Source organism: Sorex araneus, chromosome X, assembly GCF_027595985.1.
Source record: "Sorex araneus isolate mSorAra2 chromosome X, mSorAra2.pri, whole genome shotgun sequence".
Taxonomy (NCBI): domain Eukaryota; kingdom Metazoa; phylum Chordata; class Mammalia; order Eulipotyphla; family Soricidae; genus Sorex; species Sorex araneus.
Genome location: NC_073313.1, coordinates 172,142,822 through 172,156,612, shown reverse-complemented (window position 1 = coordinate 172,156,612; position 13,791 = coordinate 172,142,822). Strand labels below are relative to the sequence as shown.

The 13,791-nt window shown below is 38.6% G+C and overlaps 1 protein-coding gene across 16 annotated transcripts in view; it reads left to right on the top strand.

Annotated features, from left to right (window-relative positions):
* The window catches only part of R3HDM1 (R3H domain containing 1), a 152,711-nt gene that overhangs the window by 39,396 nt on the left and 99,524 nt on the right, over positions 1 to 13,791 (top strand). For all 16 annotated transcript variants that reach the window (XR_008627257.1, XM_055120637.1, XM_055120634.1 and 13 more), the window contains exons 2-3: positions 1,603 to 1,811; positions 4,609 to 4,819. Coding sequence is in view for 15 of the 16 variants with exons in the window: in XM_055120637.1 (XP_054976612.1) it covers positions 4,649 to 4,819 (171 nt within the window). In the remaining variant the exon portion in view is untranslated. The remainder of the gene's footprint in view (positions 1 to 1,602; positions 1,812 to 4,608; positions 4,820 to 13,791) is intronic.

Here is a 13,791-nt window from a genome sequence, read left to right as displayed (position 1 = left end):
ACACAGTCAAAGAACAAGGTAACCTAGTGGGACTGCCATCTTCTGTCACATAAGTTTTCTTAAAATAAATGCAAAAATAAATTATTAACTTTAATTAACATGAAGCATTTTTTTAACAGGTTATACGGAAGTGCCTTTGGTTTGTTGTTTGGGGGTTTGTTGTTTGGGGGTGAATCTCTAGAAAAATCAGTGTGAGGGGGATTGACAGGAGGGGCATTGGGATCCTTTGGGGAGGGAGATGGGTGTGGTGTTAAAATTATGTGCATAGGAAATCATCATTAACAGAATTCTGAATCACAGAACCTCAATCAATAAAAAGTGCTTTAAAAACCCAGTTCAGTTATTTGATTTAGTGTCAGTTTTTTCAAAACTTGTAAACTTTTTTTTGTTTGTTTATTTGGGGGAGGTCACACCCAGCTATTCTCAGGGGTTTACTTTTGGGTCTGCACTCCAGAATTACTCTGTACTATCTGTACTATCATTCAGTACCCAAAAAAACTTGTGACACTTTTTATACCTCTTTTATTTTTTTTTGCAAACCTTTAAATATACTGAATTTGCAATAAGAAAAATGATGTGAAGTTTAATCAGGTTTCTTCACTAGTGTGTATGTGTATATACATTATTTTAGTTTGTTTGGGGCCCACACCCAGTAGAGCTTAGGGTTTTCTCTTGGCTTTGTGCTTAGGGATTATTCCTGGTGTGGCTTGGAGGACCAAATATGGTACCAAATATTAAACCCACGTCAGCTGTATGCAAGGCAAGAGCCTTATTCAGTGTATTAGTTTCCTGGCACTAAATGACTAGGTTTCAAAATAAGTTTTGAAGTTCTATGATGCAAGCTTATTTATATTAGTATTGTATCTCTTGCTGTTTATTGTGTTCAATTGTTTCATTTGTTTTACCTTAACACTGTGTTGTTCTAGATATTAAAAACAAAATTGTCCAAAGATTAGAAAAGCTATGTATGATTTTAGGTTGTCTGCGGTGGTGCTTTATTCAATTCTACAAAAAATGTACAGAATGAAATTGATGTTAAAAACAGCACCAGAGGATTTTGGCATTTACCTTTCAGATGTACCCAGAAATCATCTTTCCACCCTTTATAGACAGTTGCTTTTAACCGACAGTGAAGGTTTCTTTGAAAATGTGAAGCAGCTTATTATCTATATAGACTTTTGTTCTTTTGTTCATTGTGATTATTAATCAGAATTATAGTCTTTAAGTTTACAGTATTATTTACCTGGAAGAAAACTAGTTCTTAGAGTCAAGTGTTTCTGGCTGTGATCTTGGACAAATCTTTTATTCCTCCCCCCCTTATTTATGACATGAACATAATACAACACTAACAGCATGTTAGGTTCTCATTAAACACTTTTCTCTTTTTTTGCATTTACTGCTAAACTCTGTACAAACCTTAGTGATTTTTCTATTTCATATAATTATCTTGTTGGAATCCTTTATCACTAAATGTCTGGCTTATTTATGTAAAGAAAATAATAGAATCACCAGTAAGTAATATTTTAAATTTCTGAATGAATTGTATAACATTTTGTTTCCTTGGCTATTCTATTAAAATTTTCTCTTCTCTTTTAATTTTAGGCCACTGAAAGGTATGATATATTTGATCCAAGACAGTCTAATTCAGTCCAGGTATCTACAGTGGTGACAAGGACATGGGACTCCTCCTTCCAGATTCCAGATGGTTCAATACAATTGACATCCTGGCTGACAACTGTGAAAAAGAACCTTGGATTATTTTATTTTATTTTTGTGGTACACCACAATCCCAAATCCATAGGATACATCAGGTAAACTCTATTATCATTTACATAAAAACACACCTTTTTCTTTAAAATTCTTGCATATTAAAAAGAGAAGAGTCAATACTATTATCTTTTAGTAATCTTTTTATTTTTAAAATGAACAAACTATTATAAAACATAATTCAAGAAGACTTTATCTTTAATTCAATGTAATCTGTGAGTTTAGAGTCTGTTTCTTTGAATTTTTTACCTTTCAGATATGGCTTCCTGGAAATCTGTTTAGGTATTTGTTGGATAGCATTGGTTTGTCCTTGCTCCTCCTGCAGGGGGCTTAGGTTTATTGAATTACTCCCAACAACAGTGCTCCCAGGGCACACCCAATTCCATCAGGCACTAATAATCCTATATTGCTTTTCTCTTTCCTCTATGCTCTTTGTGTGGTTTAGCAATGTTTTTTTGTATAGACAAAGGAAGACAGTTGATGCTATACTTTTGTAACATGGGAATTAATGGACTCTGAATAATATTTACTCCTGGGCATCCATCATATTTATCTGACTTGAGCCTCAATTGCCCTTACTTCCTAACACCCCCAAAAGGAGGGTTCCAGCGACAGACTTTAATGGACCCAGGGCAAGTTGTAAGCTACCGTGGCATTAAAAAGAGATAGGCTAAACACGATAAGAAATATAGTAAGTTAAGAGCACAGTCATGGAACAAACTACCATGACCCAAAAAGTAGTAATTGAAGGACCCTGCTGGGGTTAGGAAAGACTAAGGACTGAGGACTGTGGTCTGGGATATATAATGAGTTGTCCCCAGGAAGAGCCAGTCTTTAAGCTTAATATATCTTACTGCATTTTTACAAAATAACTAGAAATATTAGTAAGAAGTAAATTTACTATGATTGTTTAAGTAGATTACTAGCAAAAGAAAGGAGAAAACAGTACACCCTAGATGGAATCCCACCCTGTAGCAGATCTAGTAATCTTAAGTGCTTAACCTCCAGATGAGATTTTTGTCCTTGAGTTAATCTCCTAGAAGAACTTCCCCTGAAGGAGGGGATTTTTAGCACAGTGGGTAGGGGGCAGGGTGTTTGCTTTGCACATGGCGGACCCGGTTTCGAGGCGGACCCGGGTTCGATTCCTCTCCCCGTCTCAGACAGCCCAGCAAGCCACCAAAAGTATCTCGCCCACTCGGTAGAGCCTGGCAAGCTACCTGTTGTCGTATTTGATATGCCAAAAACAGTAATAAGTTTCACAATGGAGATGTTATTGGTGCCCGCTCGAGCAAATCGATGAGCAACAGGATGACAGTGATACAGTTATTGTTATGATAATGTTCAACCCCACCTATATGAACCCCCACCCTTCACAATCTCTACATAAATATGCTATAAGGGAGAAAGCGGAGGAGAAATAGCTACACTGTAAGAGAAGTAAAACAAATGGTCCCTGACTAACAGCCAACCTATGGCCCCTGTTTCTCCCTTTCCTCATTCACCTTTCACCTTTGGCAGGCCTGGGGAGGCAGTTCTCGGCCACTGAATGCACACATCACGCGCCAACACTTTTTGAATTCACAGATATTTAATTGTAAAATATTATTGATAACTCCTGAATTTTCCAGGTTGATTTAGCAAATACAAGTTCTGCTTATTTATCTTCCTCAAGATTTTCCTATGAAGTTTTTAGGAGTACAGAAAAGTTACAAGAATATTGCTGCAAACAATTCAGCCACCCTTGGATTCTACTATACATGCTTTTTTGTTTGGAGGTCACATCCTGTGGTTCTCAGGACTTACTCCTGACTCTGTACTCAGGAATCAACCTGGCAGTATCAGGGAACCATGTGGAGTGCCGGGGATCAAACCCAGGTTGGCTGTGTGCAAGGAAAAAGCCCTACCTCCAGCCCTATAATACTTGCTTTAACATGTTTATGTTGATTTGTAAATTGACCTAAATTTTTGGGGGGTACATTTCAAAAATAAGTTGTTTTTGCTTTTAGTTTTTTATTTGCTACGATTGTCTTTGTAGGAGGTGATGAATGTGATAACCTACTTTATTACAATAGTTATTTTGCAATAACTACATAGATCAAATCATGTTATGCCTTAAACTTATACACTGTATAACAATTAAGTTCATTAAAGCTAGAGGGAAAATGTTGTGTATGTCAAGCTCTGTTGTTTAGGTTCACATTTCCCATGTGCCCTGAGTTAACATTATCTCTTTTACCATCATGTTTGATTTCCGATGTAAAGTCTCCAATGTCTTCTTAAACCAACTAAAGATATAAGCATAGGATCTTATAATTTTGATTTCCTGTACTGACTAGCATCTCCTTTAGTTATGAATCACCTGAGTCAGAAGAGTTTTCAATGCTTGACTTACATACCAGAATGGTTGTGCAGAGTCACAACTATGTTTTGCATAGAACCTTGTTGCTTATTTTAAGAATCATTTTCTTCCCATATTTTCAGACAAGTTAAGAAATTGGGAGCTTGTAGAAATCCACATGAAAGCTATATAGCACAGTATTTTTAACAATATTCAAAAATACCTCTATAAAAATCTGATATTATCTGTTTAAGTATTCTTTTCCGTATTCCTTAATGTTTCCTAACTTGAAAAATTAATACCTGGATCTTAGTACAGGTCTTATCTTGTGTGTTTTGATTCTTCTTTTACTAAACTTTTCTTCTGCTGACCTGTATATAAAAAGGAAATATCTTGCCTCTTTCTGTATACTCCTTAAACATAAATGTCAGCCAATATTATGGATTTACTGAATGTAAGAAATGTTTGGAGATGAATTAATTTTTTTTTCATTTCTTGTGAAGGCTTCAAGTTCCCTGTAGAATTCTAAAATAACCTTTGCTAATGAGGATGTCTGATACTGTTACTATAAAAAATGAAACTGAAACAATGAAGGATTTAGAGGCAACCATGAAAGATAAAACCAGAATTGAAAATCTTATCAAATCAGAAAACTATGGGAAGATTTTGGCAGAGAAGAATGAACATTGTATTGACAACAATATTGATTTTCAGGTAAACAGAATTTTTTTTTCAGGCTACAGATACTAAATATTCTATATATAATTGTACTCTTTATAAATATTTCCAAGTTCTGGAAGTATAAGTTGATCATTTGTAAACATACTTACCAACTGAGTCATGTGAACTACTGGAATGAAGCTCTTTGACTTGTTTGTATAATATAAAATAATTATTTTTATTTATATATAACAGCTATGTTTTTATTGCCTTTCTACATTTTATTTCACTCCACCTCTGCCAGTTTTGTGAGCATTCTCAGTTTAATCTACAAGCACTTAAGAGGGAAGAGGAGTAAAGAGATTGAAAGTAGAGACTATATTGGCAAAAAACAGCACTCAGGAGAAGCAGTCAACCATGACTGAGAAAAAGCTGTTGGGGAGTGGGGCCACACCCAGCTGAGCTCAGGATTTAACTCCTTCTCTGAGCTCAGGTGTCACTCATGACATGGCTCAGGGGACCATATGGGATACCAGGGATCAAACCCAGCTTCTTTGCAAGGCAAGTGCCCTATCTGCTGTACTATAGCTCTAGCCTGTAACAACTTTTTTTTAAAAATACTTAATGATATAAGAGTTATGGAAATGGGGCAAAGGGTCTGCTGAGTGAATTCTATCTGTTGTACAAACCATTAAAGAGGTTGGAATTCTTAAGCGGCAACTCGGGGTTGTTAGATAAAGGTTAAAAGAACTAAACACAGCTGCATGATATTTTCTAACCTAGCTTCAAAAGTCCCAGAATGTTATTTATAGAAGTCAATAAAATCAGAAATTCAAAGGGAAGAGAACTAAGCCCCACTTCCTGGTACAACCTAAATTTATCTTAAGTTTTTTTTTTTAACTTTTTGTTTTAGTCTTCATCCTAAATAGACACTATTTTTGGATAAAGTACATTTTCTACCATTAAAGACCTTGAGTGCCTTGAAGCAAAAATCATGCCCTCAGAGCCTCAGAGATAGTACAACAGGTAGGGCACTTGCCTTGTAGGAGTACAGGATTACTTTCTGTACACTGAGCCAGGAGTAAACCCTGAGCACTTCTGCGTGTGGCTCAATAACCAAAAAAAGAAGAAGATGAAAAGAAATTGAGAGAAATAGCATTTTTCCTATCATTTTAGTAATAGCACCTTTTAGAAAAAAACTGCAATCTCAGTACTCCGTGATGGCAGCATGCCAGTTTCCTGATTAAAGTAGAGAAGGTGACATGTTAAAATTTTATTGTATTCATAATTGAAATAGTAAAATAGTTTCTTTTAGTGTTTTTTTCTCCACTGACATCCGTTCTTCCAGGACATGCTTATCAAGAAATGAACAATTTGAGGGGCAGGAGCAATAGCACAGCAGGTAGTGCACTTGCCTCGCACTCAGCCGACCTGGATTCAATTTCCAGCATCCCATATGGTCCCCTGAGCACCGCCAGGGGTAATTCCTGAGTGCATGAGCCAGGAATAATCCCTGTGCATTGCTGAATATGACCCAAAGAGCAAAAAAGAAAGAGAGAAATAGAGAAAGAAAGAGAGAAAGAGAGAGAGGGAGGGAGGGAGGGGGAGAGAGAAAGAAAGAAAGAAAGAAAGAAAGAAAGAAAGAAAGAAAGAAAGAAAGAAAGAAAGAAAGAAAGAAAGAAAGAAAGAAAGAAAGAAAGAAAGGAGGGAGGGAGGGAGGGAGGGAGGGAGGGAGGGAGAGAGAAAGAGAGAGAAATTGAATTATTGCATTTCTTATTATATAATGTCTTGCCCTTAGGCAGTACTCTCAAGAGTTTTCTGGTAGCTACTGCCAAGTCATGACCCATGGTTAATACAGGGAAAACTTAAGCGCTATCCAAACATTTCCGGAAAGGCTGCTTTGTGACAAGGAAGTACCATAATAAAGCAAAAATGTTCTCTGACATCATCTTCTATATAATATTGTGACTGAAGTTTGGGAGGAGAAACAAAGAGACTATGACCGTCTGTTTATATTAATTTTTGCCATGTATATTATTTATTCAAATGCTTATAAAGAATATTTTTAGAGCTTTTTGAAGCCCAGGGTGCTTCTGCATCAGTTAGTATGTTTACAGTCAGAATAACTTACACAGAAGACAGTTAAATGATGAAAATTAGAAATGAAATTAGATTAAATGAGAAAAACATTTTTCTTATATTTTTAATAGAATCTAAATAGAAATCATTTGTTTTAATTATAGCAGGAGAATAATATCTTGTTATGATTATATAAAGTTTGCCATATTATTTTAAATGGGCCACATCCAGTATTGCTTTATGGACACCAAAACTACAGTGCTTTTGGGGCTATGTTGGTCCAGGGCTTATGCCATGTATTTAAGGCATCACATGTATAAGGCATGTGCTTTATTACTTGAATTACATTCCTAACCCTAAAGGTTCCCTTTTAACTTAATGTGGAGTTAGTGACTATTCAGTCCTTGCGAAAGTTAGCTATCTTGGGGCTAGAGCGATAGTACAGCGGGTAGAGTGTTTGCTTTGCACGAGGCCAACCCGGGTTCAATCCCCGGCATCCCATATGGCTGCCGCAGCACAGCTAGGAGTAATTCCTGAGTGCAGAGCCAGGAGTAACCCCTGTGCATCGCTGGGTATGACCCAAAAAGCAAAAGAAAGAAAAGAAAAGAAAGCAAGTTAGCTATCTCATTTTGATTCAACATAGTAATTTTTAAAGTGATTTAGGGACCAGGGAGACAGATTAAAGTGCATGCCTTGAATACTACTGTTCAGGGTTTAATCCCCAGCACCACATGATCCTCTAAACACATCATGTATGGCTCCAAGCACTGCCACAGGGCCTGCCCAACAACATATTCCGTGGGCCCAAAATTCTTGAGGCCTGCTGAATACCTGCTGATTGACTTGAGGTCAATCAATCTCTAAAATTATTTAGAGAAATAGAATATTTTTCTGTAGAAGCATACTCTTCCTGCTTCCAAGTCTTAATTTCCTGACTGTCCCAAATGTTTTGTATCAAGAGAATATCATTTGGGCCTCGCGTCTCCCAAGCAGTCCTCAGAGTCCCAAGAATCACTTGCTGCAGTACTTGTCCTGGCAGTATGGGCCTGACAAGTTTGTTCCTGGACTTGAAGTGCAGTGCTGCTTGGAACCTTTGCTGCTGAGAGCTTTCAAGGCTGAATCTGGCAGTGCTTGAGGTTACTGGGGGGCTATTGCCAGTGCTGCTTAGAGGACCGTATTGTGCTAGGGGTCAGACTTGTGGCCTCATACATGGAAGACATGTGCTTCAACCTTTTGAGCTTTCACAAATACTTCTACCTGTGTGACTCTTTACTTGTTAAAAATTTTAATTGTGGGCCAGGGCTAAGGCTTATTAGTAAAGTCATCCCTTGCATGTGAAGTCCCAAGAACAATCCTTAGAGTTTCAGTCTCTGTCTCTCTCTGTCTCTCTCTATCTCTCTCTCTCTCTCTCTCTCTCTCTCTCTCTCTCTCTCTCTCTCTCTCTCTCTCTCATGTTAGTTACATTTTTATTCAAGATTTTGTTTTCCACCATAATTTTTTTTTAATTTTATTTTATTGAATCACCATGTGGAAAATTACAATGCTTTCAGGCTTAAGTCTTAGTCATACAATGCTGAGAAAGCCATCCCTTCACCAGTGCCCATATCCCACCACCGAAGACAAAAAAAAAAAAAACCAAAAAAAAAAAACCACAGTACACCTCCCATCCCGCCCACCCCCGCGCCCCCCCCCCCCCGCCTTGTAACTGATGAATTTCACTTTACTTTCTATTTACTTTGGCTACATTCAATATTTCAACACAAACCTCACCATTATTATTAGGTCCACCCCACTGGAGTCAGACCTGTTGTGAAGAGAAATGAGGTCGCGCAGCCGCAGTAGCGGTTTTTTTATTTCTGTACTTTAACAACTAAGTCCAGGGAGATTTCTTCCGGATATTCGATCATTGCAAGCTTGTAAACCCCATCTGTGGTCGTCATAATATGGGGGTCCCCACGCCCTTCATCCCTGGGAAGGGACAGGCAAGAGAGAGAAATACCTTTCCCCTCCCGGGCGGGCATGGGGTCACAGCTTAGTTCTCTGGCTGGAGACAATCTGCAAGGAGCAGTCCATGTTGTAGTTGGTTCAGCTGGGTCTGGATTCACGCGGGTGCAGCTGCGGAGGAGCCACACACGCGTGCGGCCCCTGGGGTCACATCTCGGCAGCGGTGGGAGGGGCCGGTGCCTCCCACCTTCCCAAGAGCACCCTCGCGCCCTTTTGCTGCAGTTTTTGTCGTAAAATCCTATCTGTGGTTGTCATAATATGGGGGTTCCCACGCCCCTCATCCCCGGGAAGGGACAGGCGAGAGAGAGAAATACCTTTCCCCTCCCAGGCGGGCATGGGATCGCAGCTTAGTTCTCTGGAAACAATCTGCAAGGAGCAGTCCATGTTGTAGTTGGTTCAGCTGGGTCTGGATTCACGCGGGTGCAGCTGCGGAGGAGCCGCACACGAGTGTGGCCCCGGGGTCACATCTCGGCAGCCTCCACCATAATTTTTAATGGAAGTTTTAGGATCGTTTTCTTATGTCTTAGGACTATTATTTAAGAAGATAATTTTCTTATTCTGAATTACTGGTTACAATCCTGAGTGACTTTGTACAGCATTTTAGTTTACACTACCAAACACTATTCCTGTTGTGAATCTTTGGTTATAATTTAGACTTTCTCTGATTATGAAGTATTTGGAAAATTGTGATGGTGAGCTTTCAGGCTACTAAGTCCAGAAAAATTCTTACTTATTACACTACTACTAATCTTTAACATAGGTAAATAAAAATATTGTTTGCTTTGGTTTCCTTTGTATAGCTTATATAGCCTTTGTTTTAGGGATGTATTTTCAGATTAAGGGTTGTTTTGTTTTGTTTTTTGCTTTTTGGGTCACACCCGGTGATGCTCAGAGGTTACTCCTAGCTCTGCATTCAGGAATTACTCCTGGCAGCGCTTGAGAGACCGTATGGGATGCCAGAGATCGAACCTAGGTAGGCCGCGTGCAGGGCAAATGCCCTACCTGCTGTACTATCACTCTGGCCCCTCAGATTAAGTTTTGAGTGAACAAGTTAGTTGAATTTTGCAGTAATTCATTTGAATAAAGAAATTTTGGGAGGGGGGCACACCCTGCGATGCTCAGGGGTTACTCCTGACTCTGCACTCAGGAATTACTCCTGGCGGTGCTCGGAGGACCATATGGGATGCTGGGAATCAAACCCGGGTCAGCAAGGCAAACGCCCTACCCGCTGTGCTATTGCTCCAGCCCCTTCATTTGAAAATTTTTACATGAGTTTATTAAAAATTTTAATTCAACTTTTGCATTCTTTTACGGTTGTATTTCTCCACTTGGAAAATCCAGTATCTATGATTGTTTTTATGTATACCCTGGAGCAATTCAGCATCGTCTCTTTTGCCACAAAACTGTTGACCTCTAAAATGGCCAGTCCAAACTATGTTGATAACTTATTGTGGGGAAAATAAAAGAACTGATTTTTGTTAGCAAGTAGCCTTACGTTCCAGTGTGCGTGAGCATCTTCTGATATGTACAAGTGATTTTCTACACATGCAATCAGTTGAACCTAGTGCCTCACACATGCAAAGCATGCACTCTGTCACATCCTCTACCTGACATTCTCAGTTGTTGTAACTGAAATGACCCCCTTACATATTACATTTTACAGACCTACAGCTAATAAGATTGAAGCAATACTCAAAAATCTTCCCAAGAGAACAGATGTCTTAGACCTCATGACTTACAGTGGTAAATTTTACCACACTTTTTTAAAAAAAATTTTTTAAAATTTTATTGAATTACCGTGAGATAGTTACAAGCTTTCATATTTGGGTTACAATCTCACAATGATCAAACATCGATCCATCCACCAGTGCACATTCCCCACCACCAATATCCCAGGTATACCCCCCTTTTCCCACCCTCCCCCTGCCTCTAAGGCAGACAATATTCCTCATACTCTCTCTCTACTTTTGGGCATTATAGCTTGCAACACAGACACTGAGAGGTCATCATGTTTGGCCCATTATCTACTTTTGGCAAACATCTCCCATCCCGACTGGTTCCTCCAGCCATCATTTTCTTAGTGATCCCCTCTCTATTCCATCTGCCTTCTCCCCTCTGCTCATGAAGCAGTCTTCCAGCTATGGGGCAATCCCCCTGGCCATTGTATCTACTGTCCTTGGGTGTCAGCCTTATGTGAAGCTACCCTACACTCCACAAATGAGTGCAGTCCCTCTATGTCTGTCCTTCTCTTTCTGACTCACTTCACTTAGCATGATACTCTCCATGTTTATCCATTTATAAGCAAATTTCATGACTTCATCTCTCCTAATATCTGCATAGTATTCCATTGTGTAGATGTACCAAAGTTTCTTTAGAAAGTCATCAATTTTAGGGCACTCGGGTTGTTTCCATATTTTGGCTATTATGAACAGTGCTGCAATAAATATATAGGTACAGATGTCATTTCTACTGCGCTCTTTTGCATCCTGGGAATACATTCCCAGAAGTGGTATTGCAGGGTCATATGGACGCTCAATTTCTAATTTTTGAAGGACTGTCCATATTGTTTTCCAGAAAGGTTGGACCAGTCGGCATTCCCACCAACAGTGAAGGAGCGTCCCTTTTTTCCACATCCACGCCAGCACTGGTTGCTTTTGTTCTTCTGAATGTGTGCCAGTCTCTGTAATTTTACCACTCTTTTGAGGGACTGGTGGGGTGATTCACACCTAGCTTTGTGCTTGGGAACATCCCCCAGCCATGCTTGTGTCAGCTGCATGTAGACAAAAGCATTAACTCATATATTATCTCTCCAGTCACTCTACCAGACATACAATTAATACAGATGCTAGTAAAATTTTCCTGAGCAGCAGAAGAGATAGTATAAGTAGGTAGGACACTTGCCTTTCATGCAGCCACATGAATTCCATTCACAGCAATGAAGAGTGATCCCTAAATACAGAGCTAGGAGTAAGCCCTGAGCACAAAACCTCCAGAAAAAAATATTTTTCCAGAAACATGAAAGAGGAGAGAAGTTTTCCTACCCATTCTAAATGACCAACAGCAAAATTAGACAAATAGATGCTAATAAAACATATGGTAGCATAAGGATCATACACCATGACCAAGGTTTGTTCCTGGAAAGTAGGGATAGTTTGCCATGAAAATCAATCAATACAGTGCAATAAAAAATAAATATAATCAGGCCAGAGAAATAGCACAGAGGGCAGGGCCTTCTTGCATGCAGCTGCCCGTGTTTGATCCCTGACACCCCATGTGGTCCTCCAGGCGTGCCAGGAGAGATCTCTGAGCACAGAACCAGTAATGCTGAGCACAAGCAGGTGTGGCCCAAGCCCCCACTTCACTCCCCTAACAAAAAACCTGAATCAGGGACAAAAACATAATGGTGATTTCTGGGGTGGTTAGAAATAGAAATAGGAGGGGCTGGAGCAATAGCACAGCGGGTAGGGTGTTTGCCTTGCACGTGGCCGACCTGGGTTCAATTCCTAGCATCCCATATGGTCCCCTGAGCACCGCCAGAAGTAACCCCTGTGCATTGCGGGGTGTGACCCAAAAAAAGAAAAATAAAATAGAAATAGGATGTTGCTATTTAATAGTCACACAAGATGGATGAAACGGTGATGTTTTTCACAAGAGTATATATATTTAATATTAATAATCTAAACTTTCAACTGGTTTAAGATTGCATATATTTATGATGCATGTTTTTTACAGCAAAAAAAAATGCAAGTTTTAATTTAGGAAATAATTTCATTCCATTTAAAGGCAGTCTGGTTGCCAAACTGATAGAAAATACAGGACAAAGAACATTTACTAGTAAATAAAACTTGCTTTTTCTGCCAAGCTATTGTATGTACAGGTTTGCATGGTGAGTTTTTTTCTATATTTATGTAATTTCAACTGTTTGCTATTTGAAATGAAATGTTATTTTGTTTAATGACCCTCTGGCAGTTAACTACTAGTTAACTATAAATTAGTAGTGTGTTGGTTTCTTTTGCTATAAGGTACATTACTACAAACTTGGCTTAAAACACCTCCCAGTTATCAAGTCAGAGTTATATAGACTCAAAGTCAGATTTGACTCATATGAGTTTGTGTTTCGTAGGGCCAAAGTCAAGTTGCTGTTGAGGCTAGGCCCTTATCTGAAACTCTGGGGGGATATTGCTTCCAGTCTCATTCCAGTTGCTGGCAGTTCTCAGCCTGTCCGATCAGATTTTGATAGGCCACTAATGTTGTTTCTTGTCCTTTACTGTTTTTTAATGTCATGATGTTTTTATATTCTTCTGTTAGGTCTCCAGAGATGAGATAATTGGGTTGTATGGATTTTTTTTTAAATACAGTAATACTGCTATTTATTGGTTGTATAGAATTTGTTCTTAATTTTTTTTATTTTGTCATAATTTAAACATAGCAAAAGGTTACATCTTTCACACTTAAATTTTAATTTTTTTCAGAACCTCCTTATGGTTTCCCATTATAACTGCATCATTTATATTCCCCAATACTGTTCACAAGAGTTTCCTTCTCTCCACATTTTCTATAACATTTATTTGTTTCTTGTCTTTTGGATAATATAATAGCCATTCTCATAGATCTCATAGATGTAAGATATCTCATTTTTGTTTTTATTTTCTATGAGAAATTGTAAGTATCTTTCTATGTTCTTGTTAGCTGTTCATATGTCTTCTTTCGAGAAGTGTCTGTTCAGATCCACTGTTGTTGTTTTTTTTTCAATTGGATAATTACACAAGTGTGTGCTTTTTTTCTTTCTTTTTTCTTTTCTCTCTCTTTTTTTTTTTTTTTTAAGAACGAAGGATTCTGTGTAATCACCTACAGTGCCCACAACAGCTATAGTTTTGTTTTGTTTTGTTTTTAAGAAAAACTATGTAATACAGAGCCAGAAAGATGGTACAGTGGGCAGGGCG